Source organism: Phaseolus vulgaris, chromosome 9, assembly GCF_000499845.2.
Source record: "Phaseolus vulgaris cultivar G19833 chromosome 9, P. vulgaris v2.0, whole genome shotgun sequence".
Taxonomy (NCBI): Eukaryota; Viridiplantae; Streptophyta; class Magnoliopsida; order Fabales; family Fabaceae; genus Phaseolus; species Phaseolus vulgaris.
In genome coordinates, this window is record NC_023751.2 from 32,085,742 (window position 1) to 32,112,887 (window position 27,146).

The window sequence follows — 27,146 nt, forward strand, 5'->3', positions numbered from 1 at the left end:
TCTCTGCTGTCAAAACTTGTTTTTTGCAAATGTATAAACTGTTTGAATCGTTATTAAACTCAGAAAACAAGTTTGCATTTTATAGAAAACCAGCTTATAACAGAATTTTGAAAAAACAGTTAAAGCTGTTATAAAATGAACAGATTGAAAATAAAATGAACTGATTTATTTTCAAAAGAAGTTAGAGAATTTGTTAAGAGAGGAGACTTAGTCAACCATTCTGGTGCTGAGATAAAACTGAAAAACGTTTAAGCTTGACATGGCACCAGAGACAAAAAAGAATCTATTCATTTACAGATGAACAGATTTATTTTTCAAAACGAAAACAGAGAAAGTTTAACTATTTAAAACTCAGTCGTTTTGAAAAGAAGAAGACTTAGTCAAAATACCTGATGCACAAAATCAAATTTTTACAAGACTTTAGCCAAGGCATCAGTGAAAAAAATGAATCTGTTTATTTAGAAAAGAACATATTTATTTTTATGCAGTAAACGTGTTTTTGTGTAAAACATGTGAAAAACAGTTTAAGAAAACTTATGCTTGTTCTTATCACATGGCCAGTGGTTATGAGGTGAGTTACTCAGCAAAAAGCCACTCTTAGACAACCTCTAAGCACTAACTAAGACATACTTAAAGCAAAGCAAAAATACATGAAAAGTACATACAAGTCTTCATCAAACACTACATATAAGTCTTCATCAAACACAATCTTGAAGGGGGCAGCAACCATCTTCAACAATGTATTCTTCCAAGAATTCAAAAAAAAGTCACTAAAAGCTAACATATTTCATTCAATCTTTCATATTAACATGCTAGATAGATAACATAAATGCAAAACATGTTATGCATTTTTAAATCTCAAGTTTATCAATTTATCTCTTTCTCACCTATTTCGACTCAAGTTAATAGTGACTATTTGTAATTGTAAAGTTGTAGATAGTTTAATACAAAGATTTCATCTACATGTAATATATAGGAGTCTTGGCTGTGTCAATAGTGTTCCCTTTTTCACGTTTGACTTGGAACCTCCTAAGCAATTCTTTCTTTATTTAACCTCAGGTATATCCAAATAAATATAATTCATTTCACCCTTTCCAAGACATTTCATTTTATTTTTTAGGCTACTTACTTTCCCATTGAATGAAAAAACAAACAATTTTTTCAATAAATTATGATTCCATAAAACTTGGTCATATATATATAAAAAAAAGATAAAAAATATCATTAAACTTTTATTACATGTTACAATTTGTTCATTAAATAACAATTAAAGAATAAATCATACTTAAACAACTTATTAATGTATGTAATACTTAAGTTTAGTATAATAGGAAACAATATAGCTTTGAGTTTGGTTATTGTGTCAAGTATTGGATGTGGCTCATAATGATAAGAAATGTAATAGATATTTGGAACTAGATAATATGATTTTTATTATTATTTTAACAACTTACATATATGATCTTAGAAAATATAATGATCCATCAATCAATGTTGTAAGAGAAAAGAAGTCATTGTCCATTGTAAATAAATTTCCAAAGTAGAGCTTTTGTTCTCATAATGAAAGGGAACTATTACCTCCTTTTTCGATTGGTCGATCACCTTTCTCACCTCTTCTCTTCACCGAGCAACTGTCTCCCTTTGTGACTCACTTTCACTACTCCTCCTTCACTTGCCTTTACTCTTTCGTAAGCTCTCGGCCAGGATGATACTTGCAAAAATTACTATGATACTCAAATAAGTTCTCGATATTCGGTATTCAGTGCAATTAATGTAAGATAATGACGTACATTTTTCTCGAAACTCGTGACTATTCATATGATTATTATGGACTCATTATTATTGGGTCGGATTAGCATTTAGATAATAATTAAGGGTACATTACCTAATGCTTAATCATTGTTTTAAACTTAATCATTTATTGAATTGAATGAATTTGATCATGTTAATCGGCACAAACTGGATGTTAAGACCTCTAACCTTCATTCGATACCGATCAGTATTTCATTCGATACCGATCACCAATCATTACCATTTCAAAATAAACCTTTAAATCCAAAAAAAAACTAACACTCGTTATTTACATTTACCTTAATTTTCATTATTTAAAGATGATGATTAGAATTTGTTCTTATAGAAACTAGAATAACAGGTATTACAAATATCAAAATTGAATAATATTATTAGTTATTTATTGACTTAAACGATACAATAATTGACTTAAAAACCAAAAATTAATTTAAACATTTTTTTTTCACAACTGAATCTATCTCTCAAGTTAATCTTGTTATTGAAAGTTCAAAAGCTTATGAATACACCTTAAAATCATAGAGAAAATTCACTTAATACTTGATTGTTTTTATATATTTTATAAAAAGTTTTTACCAACCTGAATATTATGGAATCTCAGATAACCTTTCATAGGTTTTTAACAACAAAAAGAATTTCACAATTATTAAAATAAAAGACATTTCCTTTCGTACCCAAAAAAAAAAACAATATTTCTTTGGATAAGTGTTTGTGTCAGATAATCTACTTCACCTCCAATCTTTTATATTATTAAAGAATATATGGAGTGAGATATTACTAATTAAATTAAATTATAATATATAAATAAATGTAAACATCATCTTTATAAATTAATTTTTAAGGATAAATTAAACTTAAATTCATTTTTAATATATATTAAAAATATATAAATCATACATAATCTTTATAAACCTTTTGACTCGGCACCTTCCATCACACACGTTAAGTCATTCCATAAATGTATAATAGGAAAAGTTGGTCAATAAAGACAATCAATTTATAGTCAATAATTTGTGCAACCTGACTTGTTTAACAATCACAGATTTTTTTTTTCATAATTATTAATCAACTCATATACCTAATTGCAAGAAAAAATTATATTTCATGGGACTTTTCTTACAATTATTTTTTCAAATTTCGTAAAAGATCAGTTTTCTACGGATTTTCTTGTAAGTTTTTGAAGTTTCACATAATAATATAAAATATATCAGAATAGTACATTTTTCCATGATTAATTTTGCTGCATGAAGCTTAGTTAACCACAAATTCATAAAAAAAAATCATTAAATATAAATTAATTAAAAAAAAAAATTAATTATTATTTGACTAAATTAGATATCATTTTATAAATTAAAAAAATTATTGATATCTAAAATAGTTTTTATTATTGATAAAAATTTATAAAATAGTTTCTAAATTGGTATCTAAATATTAACTACTAATATTTTAGTTATTTATTACTTTGTATTTAAATTAGTCTTTTTTAAACTAATTTAGAATCTAAAATATTAATAATTAAAATTTTAATAATTAATTTAGATATTAATTTAGAAATTATTTTATAAATTTTTATTAATAATAAAAATTATTTTAAATATAAATACTTTTAAGTTTTAAAATATTATATTATTTAATCAATATACTAATTAATTATTTTTAATCTTTAAATTTAATTTTTGTTTAATAATATGTAATAATTAATATGGATAATAAAATTGGATGGATATGTCACCATCACCATAAGCCTGATCTTCCAAACACGGCATTGATTCTATCTCACACCAATATAACCGGACAAATCCCCTCATATTCTACAATTGAAACAAATAAGTTTTTGGACCTTTCTTTAAACAATGAATAGAACTCTACCCATAATAATAATGTCGCTACTTTGAGGTTACATGTGTGATGTCACGTCTCAATTTTTAGATCGATTTTATCATTGGGTCGAATGAGGTAAATGTCCATGTTCATAGGACCGACCGATAACACAAGTTCAATTACACTCAATCAAAGTTAACGAAATTAATTTGTGATTAAGAACTAGGTAATGCAGCCTTAAAAAGGATCCAACACTTTAACCTGACTCAATAAAGTAAGTTCACCACAAGTAATATAAATAACACATATTCCAAGAATCAAGTACATCATATACAGTGTTTTGAGAACCGAGTATAGAACATCTTTGCTGACTTGAGTGTCAGAATGTCTTCTGCAGGTACCCTCCGAATCTGAATTACGAGAAGACCAAGAACCAAGAATAGGAAGGAAGAGCGAGAAGTTCATAAGGAAGGGAATTAAAGAACAAACGACCGATCGATAAAAAAAGATATAAGAATTCTCTCAATAATTTTCTAGACCTTGTTTCATTTTTTCTTAATTTATTTGTATTTCATAAAGTTATACTTTATTAATCTTGCTTATTTCTATTTTTTTTAGAGTATATGTATCATAAATATAATTATGGATGTTATTGCTTCTCACTCAGTGATTAATATTATTGTTCTTATTATTATAATTTTTATTTATTAATGTTACTAACTATATATGTTATTAAAGAGAATCCAACTGTATTAGGACTATTACTATCGATAATAATAACATTATTAATACTAGCGGGATATATGTGTTTTTTATTTTTATTATTTATATATTTATATAATTTTAATAAATATTAAATTAAATGAAAAGGTACGTAAATTATCTAAAATACACCACTAATAATAGTTTAATATTCACAACTTTAATTTAATATATTTTAAAAACTGAATAAAAGAATTAAAAATTAAGGCATTACTACCAAATTTAGATATATAAGTTTTTTGGGTTACTAGTGTCTTCAATCCTGTAAAAAAGTTAAAAAAAAAAAAGAAAATCCTTAATCTCACTTTGTCACGTTAAAGTAAAACAGGATTTATACATAATTGAACTAAAAATTAAAATTAAAATTAAAATTAAAATTAAAAATCAAAAATCAAAATTGAATGATAAAAATCACGGATAATTAGTAATTAAGAATTTAAAAATTAAAAGAAAAAATACAAAAAAAAATAAGAACCAAAATTTTGGATATTATAAAATAAGAAGAACATTTTTATAAAATATTAGGAAAGAAATTAAAATTAAGGGTAAGATTTATCAGAGAAAAGAAAATAAAAATAATTAACATTCTTAACTAACAACTTTACTTGACTCCGTTACTCTATTCCTTATTTGTTTCTTTGTAGACACGAAAGAGTTGGAAATCGGAAAGCCTCAAATAACTGAGTTTTGAGCGTGTTTTTGTGTGTGTGTGTGTGAGAGCGATGGCGAAACTGAAGATAGGAGGAACATGGGCAGGGGTGGTGGAAGAGGTGGACCTCCACGCCTGGACCCTCGCCATGCTCCGCGACCGCGTCGCCGAGCGATCCAACTCTCCCTCCCACTGCATCAACCTTATCTGCGCCGGCAAGATTCTCCGAGACGACGCCGTTCCGCCCCAAACCCTTTCCCAACTCGGCATAAAAAACAACGCTAAGATCCTCGCCACGCGCGCCTCCTCTCCGCAGCAGGGACTCTCCCTCGTCGCGCAGGAAGAGCGCTGCTCCAGACTCGCGCGTATCAGGTCACGCGCCTTTCCGCGATTTTAATTTCGCGAACGTCGTCGTTCTGGTTTGCTTAGTTGGTTGCGTTTGATGTGGACAGGGCTGCTGCGACTGCGATGGCGGAACGCCACGCGGATGGTGCGTTGCCGGTTGAGGACTTCAATATCGAAGTTGAGGATCAGAGTGGACAGAAAGTGCGGTTAGGCTCCGAGACTGATCAAAGGTGTGTTGCACGTGTAAGATTTTGTGTCTGGGGTTTTCGTTTTGAATTAGAATGTGAGGGTTTTGGTTCTGTGGCAGGGCAGTGATGATGGGACTGATGCTTCACGCGAAGGGGAAGAAACTCATCAAACAGGGGAATTACAAAGATGCGCTGGAAGTGCTTAGCATGGGAGAGGTTAGTGTTTTATTGGTTTATGTTTTGTTGCGAATGTGTTATTCTGATGAGCAAATTACACTGAAACTTGTACACTCCTTGTCGTTTCTTTAAAATTCGCACTCTACTCTTGCCTTTTTAACTTGTTGCAATGTATTTTTTGGGTGAAAAAGAGTGTTGGGGTAGTGTAAGTTACTAATTCAAACAGTTAAGGGGGATTACTGTGCGGGGGAAAAGGCAGGGTGAATTTCGAAGAATCAAGTCCTGAACTGCAATACTGTAGCTGGTTTTAACTCACCGTCATTGTGCTCAATGATATGTGACGAATAGGTACTGACGTATGAGTTTGTGTGAAGTGAGCAGCCTTTGTTAGGGTACATGGCAAGAGTTTGTGGATATAGTTTCTGTAACATTTTTACAGTCTTTCTTTAACCTTGACATTTTGAGTAGCATTTTTGCTTTATTGTTATTATTATTATTATTATTATTATATTATTTATTTTGGCTGATAATGACTTATAAATCATGAAGTTGCACACATGGCCGCCTCTCTTCCGTGTTGCTATGGATAGTGTTTTTTCTTTATTATTAATTTTCACTCTTAATTCAAAATTTAATTTATTTTTGCAGGAGTCATTCTCTCTTTGTGATTCAAAGGTCATTGAGGTGAGTAATTTATTCAAATGTTATCCTCATTTGGACCCATGAGAGAATTTTCTTGCGAATTGTTTATTCGAGTAAAGAAATGGGCCATGATTTAGTCTAATTGTGTACTTATTTCACTGAAAACTGTGTTTTAGCTGCCAATTCTTTTTCTTTTTCTAAAATTTATTGTCGTTGGCAATAGCCTCTTTTTCTCTCCCAAAGAGCTTGTTGCATGTATGCGTTTTGTATTGAGGCTCTTAGATTGCTTAGGAAACAGTTGAGTCTTTAGTGGAATATAGGATTGAGATACTCTAAAGTGAGAGACGGAGAAAATGTATAGTTATAAATATTTGCTGAAGTGTAAAAGTTGCAGATTTTAAACTGTTGATTCTTCAATTAATTGTTATAACTAATTTTTTTTCCTCTTTAGTTCTCGCCCGAAATTGGAAGAGCCAAATTTTGTAATACATATGTTTTTGTTTTGAGTCTAATACAATTTTTGTCTCTTCAGCTTATTGACAATGTTCCTATACTGCAAATAGACATGGTATGGTGCTATTTTATGATACGAGACATCAGATGGCTCGCAGACGCAGGAAAGCGTCTTGAAATAGCTAGGATAGGAATTGAACGGGCTCATGGAAAGGATTCTCTTCGCCTGAGGCTCTTACAAGGTGGTCGATTTCCAGAACTTGCATTGTGAGTTGTTTCCCTTGTTTTTTCCCCTAAAAAATACTCAATATCTTTGTGTTAAAATTTAAAATAGATTAATTTTAATATATTTATTTCTTCATTCTGTAAATAGTCAATTTGTTTTGTTTATAGGCATTTGAGACTAGAGCTGCTTGAAGGGGTGGTGGCATATCATACTGGGCAGTTAGAGAAATCCCGAAAAGCATTAGCCTCTGCAAGAGCTAAGTTCGTCCAGGTTTGTAAAAGTGTGATAAATTGGATAGAAGAAATGAAGACAACATTTTACAAATTTGTTGGAGTTAGATAAGAGTTTCAAATTTCCTTTTAAATATTCTTTTGTCATATTGTCTTATATATATTTTATATAAACAATGTTATTTTTTATTAATATGTGTGTGTGTTTAACATAATCTGAACTCATAATTATTTACATTATAAATTATCCTGTACACAAATAAAACATAAATATTTTATCCAAATTTTATATACACTATTATATGTCTTTGCAAGTATAATATTATATTAACCATTTTCACAATCTAAGAAGGAACAAAACTATGTGGAAATCGAAAGACACTTTCAGCAATACAGGAAGAGACTTTTAATAGGAGATGTCACGAGGAGGTTTCGTGTGATGGGCTTGGACTATAAGTTGATTCAATTAAATTTCTTTGCCGTTTCAGAAACAATTTTTTTGTGTGTGCATCAGTTAACTAACTTATCTCACTCTAGTTTAGCATGTAATCACCCCTAAGCTTGTAAATTACTATCTTAATTTTCAAAATCTGATATTGTTTTAGTTCTGAATAATTTGTATGGATGTTGCATCAGTTTTTGTTAGCTGTTGTGACATATATCATAATCTTACAAAATGCACATTAAATTAGATAAAGAGCCTGAAGCTTGATCTTTCTATAACTTTTTAAGGGTTTAATATTACTTATTTAAAATTTTGAAGTTAACAGTCGATAGTTAGCATCCTTCTGACTTCAAATGTTTTGACATTGATTGATATATCCAGTTTTATTTATTTGTTTTTGTATTACCCCTGCCTCGTTTTCTCTTGTAAGCAATGCTCTTTTCTGTTGCAGCTGCAAGTGTCAGATGAAGCCTTATCATTTGTTATGAGCATGGGCTTTGTTGAACGTGATGCAAAGCGAGCATTGCGGATGAACAATCAAGATGTTGGGGGTGCCATTGATTTCCTTGCTGAGGAGAAAGCAAAGAAATTGCAGAAGCGGGAGGAGGATATTCGGAGAAGAAATGAAATTAAGTGAGTTAATATTTATCCTCTTTATTTTCTTTTGTTTCTCTTTCTAAATAGCTTGCTTCCAGGGAACAAAAGCGGTATGGGATGACACCCTTAAAGAAAGCTGTGGATCTAGAGAGATTGAAGGAATTGGTCTCTATTGGGTAAGGGTTAATTTTGTGTTGTATTTTAAATATTACTATTTGTTCATGCGTATTGTAAAGATTGGTCTCTAACGAGACTACTTTTTTGAACGTATTGTAAGTTCCTAGGCTTATGGCACTTAGAATTTATTTATTCGTGCGTGGCATCTATCCTTGCATTAAATGAAGGGCTTTTCAATATTTGGGGACTACTCAGCATAACTTCTAATACTTGATACATAATATATAATTTTTTTACGGAACCATTTAGGAGAGAGAATACTACTTCAGGGATGAAAGGCATAACCGAACTATATTCATCGTAATTGATACTACTATTCTGGCAGGTTTGACAAGGAGCTTGCTGCTGAAGCCCTTAGACAAAATGAAAATGATACTCAGAAAGCATTGGATGATTTGACCAATCCTGAAACTAATTCTGCTTTACAGGTTAGTATTTATCTTAACAAAATTCTGTCACTTCAATCAATATTTCTACTTACTCTCATCAATATTAAGGTTGCGATCGAGTCAAGGAAAAGGAAGAGACAAAAACAAGTAAAAGATTCTGAAATTGAAAAAGTTGTGCAAATGGGTTTTGAAAGAGCAAGAGGTATAAAAGTTTATCCAGATATTCAAGACATGTGCTAAAGTTATACCTAGTGGTATATGCATATATAGGGTTATTCTGATACTGCTGCTTCTTTGTAGTTGTTGCTGCTTTTGAGGCCGGAGGTAGTGTGGAACAAGTTTTGCAAAGACTGACGGCACAACCTGAGATCGAACCCACATCAGCTACCATAAATACACATTCAACAGCCGCTCCCCATGGTGGTGCTAGTTCATCTACTCTATTACCTAACAACGTTAATTCTGATGATCTATACGCGATGAATGAGGTTGAAGACAGTAAAACACAACGAGATAAAGAAATGGAAGATGAGCTCTCTGCAGATATTGCAAAAGCAGATGCCTTGGCTGATTATGACATTGAAGTTAATGTAGAAGGAGAAGCCATAACTGAGTACCTGGCCCTGGTTGAGTCAGCAGGGAGTTGCGGCGAAACTGCACCTTCCCAGTAAGAAAAAAAATTATTTATAATAAAAAAGATTTAGAATAATATTGACCGTTTAGAATAACATTGAGCAGTTTATGTAAATAGCAGATTGATATAGATAATGAATGTATTTAATGCTCTTGTGGGAGCTTGATGTAAATAGTATGATGAGTACATGAGAATATGTGCTCGTTCCCTGGAACTTTTATGATGATAACTTCATTTAGCTAAAGTGTGCGAAGTAATTATTTTATAGCTTATTTCTTGATTTATTAGATTAGTAGGAAGTATGATTTTATTTTATTTTACTTTCACTATAGATAACTTTTAGTAAATATGATTTTTTGAATAAAATAAAATAAGCGAGTATTATTTTATTAAGATAAAGTTAGGGCTATTTATTAAATACATAAGAATGGTTATAGTTTATTTTAAAAACTAGAAAGAATGTCAAAATCATTTTACTAAAAATATAAAAGGGAGCAAGTCTATTTTAAAACTAAAAATATATAAATATTATTAAACATAATTTTATGAAAGATAACTGCAATATTCCCTTATTTTAATCATCGATTTATAACATATTGGGAAATGGTAACTTCGGTACAAAATTTGTAATTTAGTCTCTATTTATTTTATTTTGCATTTTAATCTCTTAAATTTTAATAATCCGTACTTTATTTATTTTTCTAAAAATGTTATATGTTAATGTGAACGTTGGTAAATAAGCGTGTGGGATTAATTAACAGATAAAAACGTGTTTTGTACAAGGTGGAAATAAAACTTTCAAATTATTGAACTTTAGCATATAGTTTTTAACTATGGTCATTGAAGGAAAACACTAGTTAAGATATTAAAAGATGAATGTTATAAACTCCATGTCACTTCTTGAACACCTCGATCCTGGATAGCCACTATGCAGAATATGTCGAATACACCTCAGCCTGTTGAGTTAAACTCAATAATTTTTCAACAAAAATCATAACAGACATAGTTGATGTAGGATAGTGAAGACTAAAGATGATTAGGAGAAAAAAAAGGAGGGAGAATAAAAAAGATAAATATGAACAAGAATGAGAACAAGAAACTAAAAAGAGCAGAAAATTTTGACCATCGATCTGAATTTGAACAAAAACCTAACTTTGTAAATCTTATTTTCCATGGTGGGAGACATGACCTGGTCTTCCACCTAGCCAGAGGCTAATAGAAAATACATGTTCCTTTACTGTAGAAAATACATGTCACTTACTTTCCCTAAGGTTTTAACTGTACATTTACATCATTGTTCTAATTCTGAGTCGTTATTTTCTGAATCTGTGACCATAACAATCTCCATATTTTGGTTTTCTTGCCTCACTTCGGCATCCACGTGTTTCTTTGGGAGCATATTACAGTCGATGGTGTGCCATACTGGTATCTCCTCTTGAAACAATCTGCAAAAACATTAACGGCATAAAACTTTGACATAGCAATGAGACAAAAACTGCAAAGAAAGATGCAAGGAGGACTTACGGGTGCTTGCATAGCGTTGGACATTGCACTGTAAGTGCATACTTGCAAGTGGAAATCTCAGTGATTGAACTGATCATTGTTCTGGGTTCGGAGCATACAAACCTCACCTAAAATAAAAATATGAAATCAATACGACGAGGGAAGGAAGAACAGACCCAGATCTTCAATTTCATACCTCGGTCTCTCTTGGCCTATTTGTAAGATCACACATGGTTCCGTTAGTATATTGATGAGCATGATACCTGAAAGAATATTATATAATTACGTAAGTGTTTTTATCATTCAGTCATTCACAGCATATATCATGTAATAAACCATTTCTCCAAGTTAACCCAATCCTCGCACTTAGAAACAGTCATCCATAAGGTACCTTTGAGATGCATCTTTTGAACGGGGATCCTTCAGTGTAGAAATGTCGGAAAGATTTTGGTTAAATGCAGCTGTAGCCTCCGGATCATACTCTCCCAGGATAAACTCCTGGACGATCTGTGAAAAGGAAAAATATACACTGATTATGATACATGAATATATGATTTTACAAGTTTCTAAAGTATAATAATAAAACAAATCCACGGTTATACAGTTGAACTGGATAAAATGCACTTCAATCTAATTGATAAACCAAAAGATAGGCCTTCTGAATGTAGGATTTATATCAATGACTTAATTTTACTATCAATAATCACGGTACGGAAATCTCAACAAGGATGGTACGGTAACAAGAGTGTTCCATTAGGAAAAGGAACGATAAATTTTATTGTCGAGTGATCAACCTTGCTCTATGTTGGAGTATAAAATTTCATATAGATGCACTGTATGTATCTGCCATATATCATAAAATCGTAATACAGTCATTTCCCATTAGTTAGTAAATTATAGAATCAAAATCAAGAGAGTGGAAAGAAAATTAAGTCTGATTAGGAAATTTGAAGCTCAAAACTTAACGAAATATGAAGATAATATTGTTAATCAAACTGAATACTAACCCAAATCCCAAAAAATGCAGAAGCCTACGTTAAAATGACACTGCGGGTGAATTAGTTGAAACCCTGGAAGCATTGACACCCCTGTAGAATAGTATGTGGCCGTTCGAAACCTTTGGAAATGACACTTTTTGGATGCCTCCGACATCTGTCTGACACTCCTTAACCATGTCACTATTAAAAACTATTTTTTAATCGGCTCCTCAACCTCTTCAATACATCTTAGACACCTCTTCGCCACAACTTGAGCGTAAGTAAAGAAAGTGAGCCAATACTTATTCTAGTCTAAACACTTCCTAGGCACTACTCTAAAAAAAGAGTAAAAAACAAATTAAAAGAAAACAACTTATATTATGAATATACTCATTCTTTTAGGCTCGTTTCCGTCAGACTTGGTATTTTAACAATTAAGATACATGTTTCTTATCTGTAATTCTATTGTGAAGGATGTTATTACATGGAAACTAAAACAAAATTCTTTTTATAGTGAGAATTATATAAATCTTCAGATTTTTGTCACGCTTGATTATATATATGTGTGTGTGATCAGCAAGGTCGCATTTGAACACTAGCTGTGTCCTGGTATCTATGTCAGTGTCATATCCGATGTCTGTTTCGGAGTCATTACTTCATAAACTTATTCAAGAATGCAATTCCCCTTACAAATCCATCACTTTAAGCTGCTGAAGAGAGGATGGAGCAGAGAGAAGTTTGTACAAATGCCATGAAGGGCCAAAACCGAATGTAATCAAGAGGATACCTTATCATCTTCCAAATGTAGTTGCCGCAACTTCTTTTGATAGCAAAATTCATATGACCACCAACCTTCTTGCTGCACATTCAAACAGCTAGTGTAAAGAAATGATTTATAATAGATGCCATATGTTTAAATAAGACTCACAAAAAACCAAATATCAAGACCACAAACTTCATGAACAGTAATTAATAAATCACCATTGGAAATAATTCAAACACTAACCTTGAGAAAACACGGGCCCTTTAATGCTTCTAGCAGTTCATCTGGTGTCTTCTGCTTAATCCGTTTCTCTGTTTCGAAAATCATACTGCTAACATTGTGCTGGATAACAGGCATTCCACTTTTTTCCTTTTCCACCTTAGGTAAGTAACAGATAAATTTCTGTCCATTTTTATCTGGTATGATTACGGATTCCTGGTCGTCATCCTGCAAATGAAGTATAACAAGTTCTTATGACAGGTCATTGGATAAACTTGAATTTCACTTGATCCTAGAAAGGAAAAAGATCTAGTTATGTCCAAAGGCTTAGACAAGAACTTAAAATGTCCAGTATGTTCATTAAATACCATAAATCACGAGTTACTGAGTTGTCAGTCAACAGTAGTTAAACTATTTTGGGTCTGTGTATGTTAGATTGTTATAGAGTTGAAAGAACTGAGATTGAAATAATCAGTGTTGAAACAAGTGATGTTTAAAAATAATTAAATTGTATTTGGGAATGATACTTTGAAAGTGAGTTTAGACTCTAGAAGAATTTAATCATTTGAAAGGTGATGTACAATCACTTGTGAACCGCAGATAAAGATATGTTTTAAAAAATTTGTAGGTTCATCAATCAATTGTATTTACCATTACAGCTAAAATATTCCCTTTCAAAGAACTCATACCTTGCAATTATATCCTAATGTTTTCTCGACAAAATTCATTTCATCCACCTCAAAGTTTAACCAAACACGATGCACAATAGTAAAGCCATGTTTGTTTATCACAAATGGATGTTTGCGGCAAAACAAACAGGACATTTAATTCCTAATCTATATAAAATAACCCGGCACTCTTATTTCCAATCTCTTGGATATCATCAAAACAACACCTCCGTTAAATTCGTACAGCCATAGTACTTTCGATTCCAAACCAGCATTTCAAAATACACTGTAAATAATATTTCAATCAGAAAAACATAGTCAAGCGAAATAAATTTGAACGTCCAAGAGACACACGATACTGATCCATGCATCAGAGCGCAAGCTTCGCGAAAACCTCTAATTCCTTTCCAAAACCAAAGGGCAGGGGTAATCATTGTATTCAACATTCAAGCTCAACACTCATTTAAAGTGTAGTAACTCACAGGGATAAAAGGGGAATCTTGGGAATGGAATTCGATATTGTATTTAGGTTCACGAGAGCGGCCACCACCAGTGCTACCAGCACCACCAAATATGCTACCTGTTATGACAACAGCAAAAAAAATTAAAAAAAAATGGAAAACCTAACAGAATTATGATTTTGAAATCAGAAGGAATTTGAAACCCTAAGAAAGAAGGGGGAAGGAAACGATAACGACCAATATGAGCAGGGAAGATCTGTTCGGAGGCATAGGTGAAAGAGAAGAGAATGAATAGCAGAAAGAGTGGTGGCTTCATCGTCTCCATTATCATCGATGGTCACAACGAAGCAAAATCAGTTCCGACGTCGTTTCCTCGGCGGTGAACGATTAGAAGTTGGAGCCAAGATCACCAGATGCCAAAACCGTCCACGTCTATTCCCCAATCCACGATTGCCATGTCAATGCCTTGGCAAATCATGTATTCATTTTTTATTAAATTAAAATATATTCAATTTTATATTTTATAATTAATTAATTAAAAAATAATACAATTTAATATATTTTACAAAAATAATACAAAAGAATTATATACTATTATTTAAAAAAATTACTTAAGTATTTTAAAATAAAATAAAAAATTATTCAATATTAAATAAATAAATAAAATTATTAAAAAGTAAAAAAAAAATAAAGAGAATATTTAATTCTACCTCACACCATAGTTCATTATGTGAAATTTGATTTGTTGATTAATAATTGAATGTAGATTGGGTGATAAATAAACTAATATAATATAATGAGTATATCTTATTTCTCTAATATGTTGTTTTGAATGTTGTAGTTGTTAATCTAACTAAAAAAAAGTGTTTAATATTATTTTTGGAAAGACATCTTACTACTAAGTAAAGTTTCAATCATGTATCAATATCAAATGATATAAGCAAAAATTTGTGAAATTTTTTGAAGCATAATTTAACCTTCTCTTTTGGTGTTGCATGTATTTTATGTAATGGATATAAATAAGCACCAATATATGAAATAATATAAATATTTATGTAAAGTTTAATAATGGTACATTGTAGTATGGTATGTAAACTTGAGTTCCATCTAAATAATTCAAACCTAAAAATTAAGATGTACAATTAAATTAAAAAAAAATAGACTAAAGATCATTTTATGAATACAATAGAAAAACAAAAAGCTCCAAGTAGTAGTGGAGTTTAGTAGTGTTTGTTATACCTTAATTTTTTTTTACATACAAATAAATATACTTTTTTAATTTTATTATATTTTATGTATTTGGCATCTATACACCCTAAAAAAAAATTAACACCTCTACACTGTTTCTTGAAAACCGTCATATAAGTTAGAAGTAGCTAATGTGTTGAATTCAAGATTAAATTATTTGTATATTGATTAAGTTGGAACTTTAACGATAACGAAATTAATTAACCTTGCATATCTTTTAATCGACTGAAACATATTAGTATAAGATAAAGTCTTGTGACACTAATAGAATATATCCATGAAAAGAAATAAGTCGTAAAAAAATAGGAAAAGATTTAAATTGAATAGTTGTGTTTATAGTTTTTCAATTTAACCAACCCATCGAATATAAAAATGTCTATAACTTAATCAAATAATAGTAATTAATTATTTTAATTTTTAAAATTAATTTTTATTTAATTTCATCTAATTAAATATAATTTTGATCAAATTTAAATTAAATTTTCAAAAATCCAATCCATCATCACCTTTACCTATTTTTTAAACATTAATAGATAATAACTATTAAAAAAGAAAAAAAATACCATATTTTTATTTAATCTTGTTAAGGATAGCAAATGCTGAAAAAAAAAAGTAATTAACGATCATAGATATTTCTATTTATCCATGTACCTATATTTTCATTTATCTTTTTATTATTAACGTATGTCTCATAGAATCACCATAATAAAAACATTATTCCAGGACTCAATCCCATTTTTGTTCTGAAAAGGATGTTTAGGTTCTTATAAAATACATTTGATTTGACCTTTCATAACATGGCAAGATTATTTGTAATAAAAATAACATTTTTACTTTAACTCGTGAATTTTCTTTATTTTTGTCATTCTTTATGCACTAAATTTTGCAATCAGATTTTCCCAAAAGATCATTAACTGTTTAACACTCTTTTCTTCCGTGGAGTGTGGAACTAATTCCCAATATTTCATGCATAGCCATTTGCTTTTTAGGTTTATCCAAAACACACGTACTTTACATGATTGCTTAAGTTATGTCAATGAAACATGGATTTAACTCACCCCTCTTATCATGATGTCAATCTAATAACAATCCATGCTTCAATAATTTCAATAATATTATCTCACTTTTTTGTTTTTTTTTTTATTGACTTTAGATATGTGACAAATGGAGAATGAATGCCAATAGATGATGATGTAATGACTTATAAGTATAGATGTTATTATATTTAAAAAATTGAGATAAAAATAGAAATATACAGTTTTAAATAGTTATATAATTGTTTAGTAATTTAGAACTTTTTCTAATTTATACATATCATAATTATTATATTCTTAAAATAATGACATGGGTAGGGATAGAAACATAATTATAAATAAAAAATTGAAACTTTGTGAGACACCAAGTAACGTGAATGACCTTTTCATTATATATTGCCAAAATATATAAAATAAAAAAACTAAGAAACTGATGGATATGACATAAAGGTCAACATGTGTGTGCCACTTCAGACTGAGGTTGTCCCAAAGCAAAGGATTAGTTAGTTAATTCATTATAAAATTTTGCGTGGTGGGACCCACCAACAGATTTTTTTTTTTTTTTTCTTCTTCAAGAATTTAGGGAATCAATAAGAGAGTGACAGAAAAAATAATTTCCAGAGGGATATTGAATTGCAAATTTTGTTCAGACAACAAATTGGCATTATCTGATCTTTTTCTTTTTTTTTTTCTCCTTTTTCATTTGTGGCGTTAAGGTGAAGGATGTGAAAGAAAAACCAATACTTTTTCCAAAGGGACGAAGGAACAACGTAACGTTAAGATGGTTTGGCTTTCCTCCATTCCTTGCATTTCAAACTTTCTCGCCCTCTCTTGGTATCTGGATTTCCTAACCAAAGCTTGAACCTTTTCCGCTGAATTTGTCACCCTGATAAGATTTTATTTGTTACCAAATTCTGGGTCTTCTTCTCTCTATTCAATCCCTTTCTGTGATAAAACCAAAGGGTAATTTCCTTCACCTTCAAATCTGACTTGGTTTGTCCTTGTCCCCTCTCTGAGTTGGGATTTGTATCGGCAGAAACAAATCCTGATTTGGAGAGAAGGGTGGTGCATTTTGTATTCCCAGAACCCAGCCCAGTTGATTTTTCAGTAATTTCAACTTTGAGGTTTTGAGTTTTGTTTCCTGATAGTTGCTGCCACTGTTATATATATAAAGCTGGTTATCTTGGTTATGCGATTCTTGTATCAACCTGACTGTTGTATCTTTTCCATTATTTCCTTCTGCTATTTTCATAGGTTTGTGTGAAGTTCTTTCCTATTAAACGATCTTTTTGTTTGAGGAGAGCTTTGCGTTTGGTTTTAGATTGGTTATCTTGTGTGTGCAATTGATTCATTGGAAAAATAAAAAACCTCTTTTTCTTATGTTGTTGAGTGGATTGAACTGTTGTGGACTAGGAGGAGTGGTATCTTTGATTAGTTTATTTAGTGTTGGATTGTTGGGTTCAGAATGTGGAGGAAAAAGATTCAGGTAGGAGAAACGAGTGAAGATAGAGGAGATCATAAGAAAGCAGAAGATGAAGGTCCCAGATCATATGACAGCGATTCCTTGGTGCTTATATCAATGGCTCACGTGTTGAAGGATGAAGGGAACAAGATGTTCCAGAAGCGGAATGCTGAGGGGGCTTTGGCAAAATATGAGAAGGCCCTGAAATTGCTTCCAAGAAATCATGTAGATATTTCTTATTTAAGGAGTAACATGGCTGCGTGCTATATGCAGATGGGTCTCCGTGAGTATCCTAGAGCAATCAATGAATGCAATTTGGCTCTTGAAGTAACACCAAAATATAGTAAAGCTCTGATGAAGAGAGCAAGGTGCTATGAAGCTTTAAATAGGCTGGATTTTGCGCTGAGAGATGTTAGTACTGTTTTGAAGATAGAGCCAAATAATGTAATGGCATTGGAGGTCTCAGATAAGGTGAAGCATGCTCTTGGAGATCGGGGATTAGTCGTAAATGATACAGAAATTGAGTTGCCTCCAGACTATGCCGGACCTCCTATTTTACCTCTGAAAAAATTAATGAAAGAAAAGAGTCACAAGAAGAAGAAAAACAAAGAGAAGGTGAAGTCTCTTGATAAAATTGAAGAAAAGCAAGCTGAGGAGAAATTAGGAGAGAATAAAGCTGAAGAGAAGGCCGAGGACAGTCGGAAAGAGAAGAAGGCTAACAAATCTAAAAAGAAGAAGGCCAAGGGAAAAAATGTTGAGAAAAAGGATGATGTTAAGGAAGTTATTGAGGAAAAAAGTACTGGTAGAAGTGAAGATATACCAAAGAAAGCAGCAAAACTTGTTTTTGGTGAGGATATAAGATGGGCTGAATTGCCAGTTAATTGCAGCCTCTTTCAGCTAAGGGAAGTTATTTGTGATCGTTTCCCTAGACTAGGAGCAGTTCTTGTCAAATATAAGGACCAAGAGGGTGATCTGGTCACTATCACTTCTGACGAAGAATTAAGGTGGGCTGAAACAGGATCACAGGGTTCTATCCGGCTGTACATAGTGGAAGTTAATCCTGAACATGATCCATTCTTTAAGAAGCTTAATGCAAAGAATGTAGAAAAGGTTAGTATTGCTAATTCTCCTGTGAATGGATCTGTGGTGAAAGGAAAGGACATTATTAGTTTATCTTGCATTGAGGATTGGATAATTCGGTTTGCACAACTGTTCAAGAACCATGTTGGGTTGGAACCTGACAGATATTTATATTTTCATAAATATGGTATGAAGCTCTATTCAGAGGCTGTGGAAGAGACAATTATAAGTGAGGAAGCTCAAGGCATATTTGATATTGCTGGAGGTAAGTTCCAAGAGATGGCAGCTCTAGCATTGTTCAACTGGGGAAATGTGCATATGTCCAGGGCAAGGTACAGAGTTTATTTTACAGGAGATTCTTCTAAGGAGCATTTGCATGAACAAATCAGAAGTTTGTATGAATGGGCGTACGAAGAATATGAAAAATCTGGGGAGAAGTATGAAACAGCCATTGAAATTAAACCAGATTTTTATGAAGGCTTCTTGGCACTAGGCCAACAGCTGTTTGAGCAAGCCAAACTTTCTTGGAATTATGCACTCTGTTCTAAGGTAGATTTATCGACATGGCCCTCCTCTGAGGTTCTTCAGCTTTACAACAGTGCTGAGGATAGCGTAGAGAAAGGAATGCTTATATGGGAAGAATCAGGAGAGCAGCAATTGCAGGAAACTTCCAATCCGAAGGATATTTTATTACATTTGCAGGACATGGGGTTGGACCAACTATTCAAAAATATTTCAGCAGATGAAATTGCTACACAGGTGGAAAATACGAGGTCTCAAATGAATCTTCTGTGGGGTACCATACTATATGAGCGCTCAATAGTGGAATTCAAGATAGGGTTACCGGGATGGAATGAAAGTCTTGAAGTTGCAGCTGAGAAGTTTCAACTTGCTGGAGCTTCTGCAACAGATATAGCTGTAATGTTGAAGAACCACTGTTCAAATTACGGTACATTTTCTTTCCTAGTTAGAAAATTTATAGCTGAACAGATACATATTCATATATACTTACAACTTTTCCAACAGGTCTTGGATTCGAAATTGATGAAATAGTCCAACCATGGAATGAGATGTACAACGCTAAAAAGTTGCAGAAAGGTGTTCTATCGTTCCGTTTGGAGCCCTTGTTTAGAAGAAGAATATCTAAAATATACCATGCCTTTGAGCTTGTATGAGTTGCATCTTTTTTCTGCAAGTTGTTGAGGAATAACAGAGCCAACATCCACATGGTTGCTTATGTGACTGAAATGCTATCGTCATCATGAAGGTAACTGAGAGTCCTATGTTATTTCTTTTCTTTTAGTAGTATTAATTATCATGCGTATTAATCTAAATGTTTTGTTCTCTTTTGTGTACATGTCTGTAGAATGAGACTAGGTGTATCTTGCAAAAGTATATTGTAGATTCGAGCATTGATAAGTAACTGTAGAATATTGGTTTTCGCAGGCGAAAATTAATGTCTTTATGATCATTGCAGTAAATTGAGAATTATGCTTGAAGTTAGCTATTGATCGGTTCCTCGAAATATCGCAATTTCTTTTTGACACTGTTTTGACATTTACTATCTGCCTTCTAATTCTGAATGAAGTCTTGTCATTGATTATCAACATGCTATGTGTTAAAGTTTTGTTAATTTCTTGCCTATCTTTTAGAATCACTTCTGCAAGCTATTTTAAAATGAACAAGCTGCTGTGTAGATACCCTTTCTTCATAGCATAAACAGTTGTTGACAATATATAAGAGGTTTTCATATGAAGTTCCTGGCAAGGACTTCAATAGTTCAATAAAACCTACAAACCCCATCACTCAATAAAGGATTTTAGATTGCTATATCATACACCATAGGAAGATTAAATGTTATTTGGAAGAAATACTTTCACAAGAATAAAACAGCATTTAATAGAAATTAACTCCTGTCAGAACTAGGTTAGAAATATATAGCCGAAGGTCACTTCTTCTGCATGAATCTTTGAGAAATAATGTCAAAGAAGTTAATATTCAGTTGAGTCAATTGTATCAGGCTGATTTGATGAAAATGGATTTGTTTATGTGATGACATCAAGCCTTTGCTTCATCAGAGGACAGTGTGTTACTTTGAAGATTAGATGCAAAAAACAATTGTTTTGGACATATATAGCTTGTATTGTATATTTTACATTGAGGAAAATAACAAACTTTTGGAAACATCTGAGTGTTTTGTAATAGCAATATATGCAGGCAATTGGAGAGAAAGTGAAGAAATCCTAGATCAGAAATTTTGACTGTGGTGAAGTACATTATGATTTTATGGACCTAATAATCTGACATTAGCAGTTTAAAATTGTGATACATACTAAGATATTACATGTACATGCACCAACAATTTTCAATTTTTATTTGTGAGGCATCTTAGGTAATTTTGTGATTATTCTTTCCCATACTTGGACTCTCGAGATTTTTATCTTTAGAATTTGCTTTGCTGTAGATTTTCTCCCATCAAGTTTACTTATAAAGTAAAGTTTATATTATCTTATAAGTGACTTCTGCAATTTAAATGATTGTATTTATACCTTGAATATTTGTTGTAGTTCATTGTTCTGTTACCAGACATCATGTTTTATTTTACTTGAACTTTGTATGAAAATAAAGAATTATTTTATTGATAAAGAATTGTTTTACTTGGACATGGGTTGTAATCACAAAGCCTTTGTTAAGATTATCTTTGATAAATTGTCTACGAATGACAATGCTTTGGCTGACTTGTTATTACAGTACAATTAATGTCAACCTTTATTTTAAGGTTATTTAGTATGATTTTCATCTACACATGCACCTTGACTTGAGTAAGGACTCAAAATTCAACTTTTTGCAATAGGACTAGTGTTATTGATATCAGATAATGGAAAATATCAGCGATCCAAAAGTCCTTTATAAAAAAGATATCTGAAGCCATAACGGGTTATGACAGAAACAGTGCGGATAAAGATAATATAAAAAAGTATAATATATAGGAGGAGCTACTGGTTCAAAACTTAATAATGAAGGAGTTGTTGGGTCAATGTGGGTAGGGTGGACTTGCAATCTGTGTCAGTGGCTGCAAAAGTAAGAAAAGAAAGAAGATTAGAGTTTTCACTAACTGCATAAGTAATCTTAGGTCTAGTGTGTGATAGAGAAATAAGTTTTCCTACCAATATATTGAGTCTTGTTATAATTTTAGAAATAAGGAACTAATCCTATATAATTAAGAATATCTATATTATATTATATATATATATTATTAAGAACTTTTTATTTGTTCTCATATCATATTTTTATTATTAAAGGATATCAAAGCTTCTCTACTTATTTTATTGATTCCTTTTCTCTCAATATTAATAAAGCACCTGTATTGTCTCAAAAACACGATTTTAGCTAAATGCTTTTGTCTTTCCTACATTTTAACATGGTATCTCAAAAACACGATTTTAGCTAATGCTTTTGTCTTTCCTATATTTTAACTTGGTATCCAGAGACTAATTGAAAATGGCGTTTGCTTGATAGACCCATTATATTTGTAGGATTTTCTTCTAAAGCTGCACTATGAAACACATTCTTCACATCCAATTAGTGTAAGTTTCAACCAAAGTCAGAGTAAGAACAACTCTAACTATATTCATCTTTGTTGAAGGAGAAAATGTCTCGTTGTAGTCAATTCCATACGTTTGAGTGTATCCCTTTGCAACCAATATGATTTTATGTTTTTCTGTTGTTCCATTTGCATCATATTTCAATGTAAATATCCTTTTGCACCTCACAACCCTTTTGTTTCTTGGTTTGTCAATAATCTCCCATGTTAAGTTTCTTTCTAATGCATTCATCTCCCCTCTCATGGCTTGAGTCCAATGTTCACTTTTCATGGCTATTAGATTGAGGTAGGAATTTTTGTTGCCTTAGTGACACTAATTATACTTTGATGTTTATTAGAAAGATCGTTAGTGCAATCATATTGAGAAATAAGATATTTAACACATGATTTTTTTTCTCTCAATGCAATGGGCAATGAATAAATTCTCAATGGTAATTATCTCTTTATTGTTATCTCCAAGGATTTTCACCTCTACATAGACAACTTTTCTCACTTTGGAATCAAAGTAGGTTATTTCCTTCTTTGATAATCAAAGTGGGTTGTAACCACAAAAACTCGATACGATAGACTTGACATTAGGGAGAAGGGGGAACAAAAGATAAAAAAGTCTCCATAAGACTAATGTCATTTAATACACGAGAAGGTAACCTGTTAATGAGGTATGACACTTAACACAACTTCTTTCCAATAAGTTTCAGGAACATACAACTAGAAAAGGAGTCCTCTAGCTACTTCTATAATCTGACGATTCTTCCTTTCTGCAACCTGGAGTGTTTGCGTTACGTATTAAATTTGGAGAATTCATGATTCACATATTAAGTATCATTATCTGACTTAATTCTTTTGACATATTTTCTATATTGATTTTGGACAAAATGGAAAAAATTAACAAAGATTTAAAAATAAAAGTAACGAACCATTTTAATAAAAGAAAATATATTCTAAAATAGTTCCCCATACATAAGAATGAATTAAGTCAAATGAAAAAAAATACCCTTTTTACCTCATAGGGGATAAAGTGCATGGTGATGCTTTGATAGCCAACACATCACATTTAAAAGACCCAACTCTTTAGTCTTTAGTAAACAGAAGAAGGAACAATGCTTTGATAAGATTTTGAATGAGGGATGACTGATGAAGCCGTATTTGGGAACTTATCCATGTTTTTGAAGTTGCTTGCTGGTTATGACCTTTATTTTGTTATGGTCCTTGGATTTCAATAGATACAATCCACTCTACAATCTACACCTCTTAGCAATTAAAATTGTCTTTCTTGTGCCAAGGTCCTGAAATACATAAGAGAAAAAAGGTTACTAAATAGTCCAAATCTTTTGTAAGTTTAAGTACAAATATGAGACTATTGGTCAGTTATAGGACATATAAAACATCCTTTAATACAGGAGATGTTTCTAAAGTTATATTCCTTGATCTGCATGACTACACTATCACCATTTGCGATTGTAACGAGAGTTTTCTAGTCATTTTGAAATAGGAATTAAAGAGCATAGGAAAGGGAGTCATGTGATCAATTTGTCCCAAATCAATAATCCAAATACCTTGAGACATATGACCAATAGTACTGAATGTATTGTTACCTTTCATGGATAGAGTATATGATCTAAAGGACTTTTAATTTTTAATAATTGATTCAATCATTGTTCTTGTTGAAGATCTCACATCAATTAGAGATAAGATCAAATTATAGTATATAAGTAGAGTGCAAACCTTACCTTACAAGTCGGTTTTGTGAGGTTGAGTGCATAAATCCACTAACTAAGATGATATCAGAATCATTCAAAGCCCATCTTAGTTAAGTTTGTTAGTGTTGAACCATCCACAAATATCTAATTTCATGCTCGCTCGACATGTTCAATCTTCTGTGTGAGGGTGTGTTCGAGATCCCATATCGATTAGAAATAAGACTAAATTATAGTATATAAAGAAATGCAAATCTCAATTTAAAAACCGATTTTGTGAGGTTTAGTTAGGCATAAATTCACTTATTAAGGGTTCTCAAACAATAAAGTTCTTTCTTATAAGCTTTCATTGAAGAAACAAATTACAAAACAAAGACGTAACAAAGAGAACCCGCTTAGCAGAAGAACCCAGAAACTCCAAAAACTCATGTACTAAAATTGGTGCCAAATGAGATGTCACTACCCCTGGAACGAGTTTAGGTCGGTGTGGAAGTAGTGGACATTCCTAGAGCAAGGCATGGGGTTGACACGCACTGATACCAAGGTGGCATATTATGGTGTATGAGGAGGAACTTTTTTGTCCACCATGGACCTCAATGATGATGGTTAACAAATGCTGTTAACCTGGTAGTGAAAACAAATTTCCCAAAATTGGGAGTATTGATACCAACTTGAACTTAAAGAAATAAATTATTTTATTGATACCAATCATACCAATTGTATTTTTATCATTTTTATTATAATAATGATTTTTTAAAAATAAAGATATAAAAATATACTGAAATTATTAGGAAGATTCTAAAGATATTTTAAAACAATTTTATTGACACATTGATGATTGGGTTTTCTTTGTTTTGGATAAAACATAAATAATGTATGTATTGTATCCTTTTCTTCCTGTACATCTACATTAGCTGCTTACACTCTTTTCTTCCTTTCACTAATATGGATGTCTGCATTTGAATCCAGAAAGAAATATATATTTCAGATTACCTAATCCAAGTTTAAAAGAGGTGTAGGTTGAGATTGTTGAGGGTGCAGAAACAAATAGCCTTTAGCTATGTGCATGATTGATACTGTTTGCTGCTATTAACTTCTTTTCTTTGCTCTCTTTCTTTGTTCATAAAATATGGATTACGTTTTATCATCTTTGTTGGCTTATTTTGCAGGTTTCTTTGCCTACTTTCTGTAGTAAACACTGTAGTTATAGAAAGAAACTATCTTTCACAAGAATTTAAAGGTTTGGGAGATTCTTGACAGGTGGGGAAGATGGAGTTGCAGAAATTACCTTTTTTTAGTTACTTTCTGCCTTTGCTCACATTGCCTTCCCTTTGTGGTTAGATTTATAGTGGCAGTAGGAAATTAAAGTTATACTGAAAGAAGTTGGGAGAGATTTGTTGTTTGTTTTCCTGTTTCTCTTGTTCAGTAGTTTATCCATATGTAACTACTTGTTGAATTAGTATTTCTAAATTATTCAACTTGCTGCACATTGTACTTATAAAGTTAAAGGGAAAAGCCATTCTAAATTTGTTTTAAAGGAAATAATAGCAGATTTTAATTCTTGCATTTTCATAATTCATTCACAGAAAGATTGTCACTTTACATTTGGCTCAGTAATTTTGGTTTTTGAACTGTTTGTCAAAATTAATTTTTTTCATTTGTTGTTTTCTTTACATTAATATTTTTCATGTAAATTTTCTGTTTCTGATATTTCACCAATTGTCAAATAGTTTGCTCAAATGAATTGAAAATGGTATTGTTCTATACCAAAAAGAGCATCAGCAAAAATTTCCTTCACCCCATTTGAAAAGAAAATCCCACTTCACCTCTTCAATTTCACCTTCACCTAAGATTTGATATTGCACCAAATTGTCTTCCATCTCTTGAAATTTAAGATTCTTCTGATTGTTAAGGTAAATGATCTATGTGTGTTTTTATTGAAAGAATTTTCTTGGATAGTGAAGTTTTTATTGTATGCATAATTTCTACATGTGTACCTAAGGGTTATTGGTTTGTTGTTAAGATGATTTATTAATATTGATTGACAATATCTGGTTTCCGTTTTAGGGTTTTGGGCATTTGGTACTTGGAGAGACGGTAACTAAGACTGTTTCTTCTTGCACCTCAATATGTTCTTTTGGCACCCCATATAAAATATGAAAAATATTTTTTTATTCTTATTGTGTCACCTCCATATTTCAGATTACATAATCCAGAATGTTATTCTGGATTATATAATTCGAAAATCTGAATTTGATAGTAACTTTCGAATTATGTAATCCATAAAACTAATTATGCATCTGAAAAAAGACTTTCAAATTATGTAATCCGGAAGCTAATTATGAATTTGAAAAATGACTTTCAGATTACGTAATCCATAAGAACATTTTTGGAAATAAAAATTTTATGGAGGTGTGAGAAGAACATACGAATGTGGAGGAAGAAACGGTCGTAACTAATTGAAAGGGACTAACCTTAAAAATTGATCTACTACTTTTATTTTAAAATATACAAATTATGAAAGTTAAAAAAATGTAGGGGCCAGGGTCCACTGTACAAGGTGGATCCATCACCGTGGTTGTATTTGATTTTATGGTTTCCAACATGGTCAAGAAAATATCACTGGCTTCAGGCAAATTCTCACTAAACATCCATATTTTTATTTAATTTCAATAATATTCTTCTAAATAAATTATTTTATTTATTAACTATTTTCTATTTTTTTTATCAAATAATACACATTTGAATTATGATGATGTTCTTCCATGATATATAACATGAATCATAATTTTAACGAGTATTGAATTTTAACTTTATATATTAAAAATTATATTATTGTAAGATGAAAAATGGATTACACTCACACAACACAAATTTATATTTAAA

The 27,146-nt window shown here is 31.4% G+C and overlaps 3 protein-coding genes across 4 annotated transcripts; 2 read left to right on the forward strand and 1 right to left on the reverse strand.

Moving 5' to 3' along the window:
• Nucleotides 1-4,995: 4,995 nt before the first annotated feature.
• On the forward strand, nt 4,996-9,788 carry LOC137820399 (uncharacterized). Its single transcript, XM_068624472.1, has 11 exons — nt 4,996-5,413; nt 5,494-5,616; nt 5,694-5,790; nt 6,400-6,435; nt 6,926-7,113; nt 7,240-7,342; nt 8,199-8,380; nt 8,443-8,520; nt 8,847-8,949; nt 9,019-9,112; nt 9,211-9,788. The coding sequence occupies exons 1-11, from the start codon at nt 5,115-5,117 to the stop codon at nt 9,579-9,581; spliced, it is 1,674 nt and encodes a 557-aa protein (XP_068480573.1). The 5' UTR covers nt 4,996-5,114; the 3' UTR covers nt 9,582-9,788.
• An 891-nt stretch (nt 9,789-10,679) lies between these two features.
• Nucleotides 10,680-14,603, reverse strand: LOC137820531 (protein OS-9 homolog). The gene is made up of 8 exons (XM_068624666.1): nt 14,373-14,603; nt 14,157-14,254; nt 13,031-13,234; nt 12,812-12,883; nt 11,439-11,554; nt 11,244-11,310; nt 11,069-11,175; nt 10,680-10,989 (listed from the first exon to the last, which is right to left on the reverse strand). Exons 1-8 carry the CDS (start codon nt 14,464-14,466, stop codon nt 10,836-10,838), a joined length of 912 nt encoding a protein of 303 aa, XP_068480767.1. The 5' UTR covers nt 14,467-14,603; the 3' UTR covers nt 10,680-10,835.
• Nucleotides 14,604-17,013: 2,410 nt separating this feature from the next.
• Nucleotides 17,014-25,826, forward strand: LOC137820887 (protein PHOX1-like). Of its 2 annotated transcripts, none has more exons than XM_068625194.1 (3): nt 17,014-19,908; nt 19,986-20,226; nt 25,430-25,826. In XM_068625194.1, the coding sequence occupies exons 1-2, from the start codon at nt 17,883-17,885 to the stop codon at nt 20,132-20,134; spliced, it is 2,175 nt and encodes a 724-aa protein (XP_068481295.1). In that variant the 5' UTR covers nt 17,014-17,882; the 3' UTR covers nt 20,135-20,226; nt 25,430-25,826. The 2 variants fall into 2 exon arrangements, with proteins under 2 accessions (XP_068481295.1, XP_068481296.1); XM_068625195.1 differs by lacking the exon at nt 25,430-25,826 and adding an exon at nt 22,496-22,603 and having other exon boundaries at nt 17,024-19,908.
• Nucleotides 25,827-27,146: the final 1,320 nt, after the last annotated feature.

Excerpts from the sequence above, each read along its gene's own strand:
- LOC137820399 (XM_068624472.1), top strand. The coding sequence starts at position 5,115 with ATGGCGAAACTGAAGATAGGAGGAACATGGGCAGGGGTGGTGGAAGAG. Across the intron at positions 5,414-5,493 it reads TCCAGACTCGCGCGTATCAG|GGCTGCTGCGACTGCGATGG; the intron begins GTCACGCGCCTT and ends TGATGTGGACAG. Across the intron at positions 5,617-5,693 it reads GGCTCCGAGACTGATCAAAG|GGCAGTGATGATGGGACTGA; the intron begins GTGTGTTGCACG and ends GTTCTGTGGCAG.
- LOC137820531 (XM_068624666.1), bottom strand. The coding sequence starts at position 14,466 with ATGATAATGGAGACGATGAAGCCACCACTCTTTCTGCTATTCATTCTC. Across the intron at positions 14,255-14,372 it reads GATCTTCCCTGCTCATATTG|GTAGCATATTTGGTGGTGCT; the intron begins GTCGTTATCGTT and ends TTGTCATAACAG. Across the intron at positions 10,990-11,068 it reads CCAACGCTATGCAAGCACCC|ATTGTTTCAAGAGGAGATAC; the intron begins GTAAGTCCTCCT and ends ATGTTTTTGCAG.
- LOC137820887 (XM_068625194.1), top strand. The coding sequence starts at position 17,883 with ATGTGGAGGAAAAAGATTCAGGTAGGAGAAACGAGTGAAGATAGAGGA. Across the intron at positions 19,909-19,985 it reads GAACCACTGTTCAAATTACG|GTCTTGGATTCGAAATTGAT; the intron begins GTACATTTTCTT and ends CTTTTCCAACAG.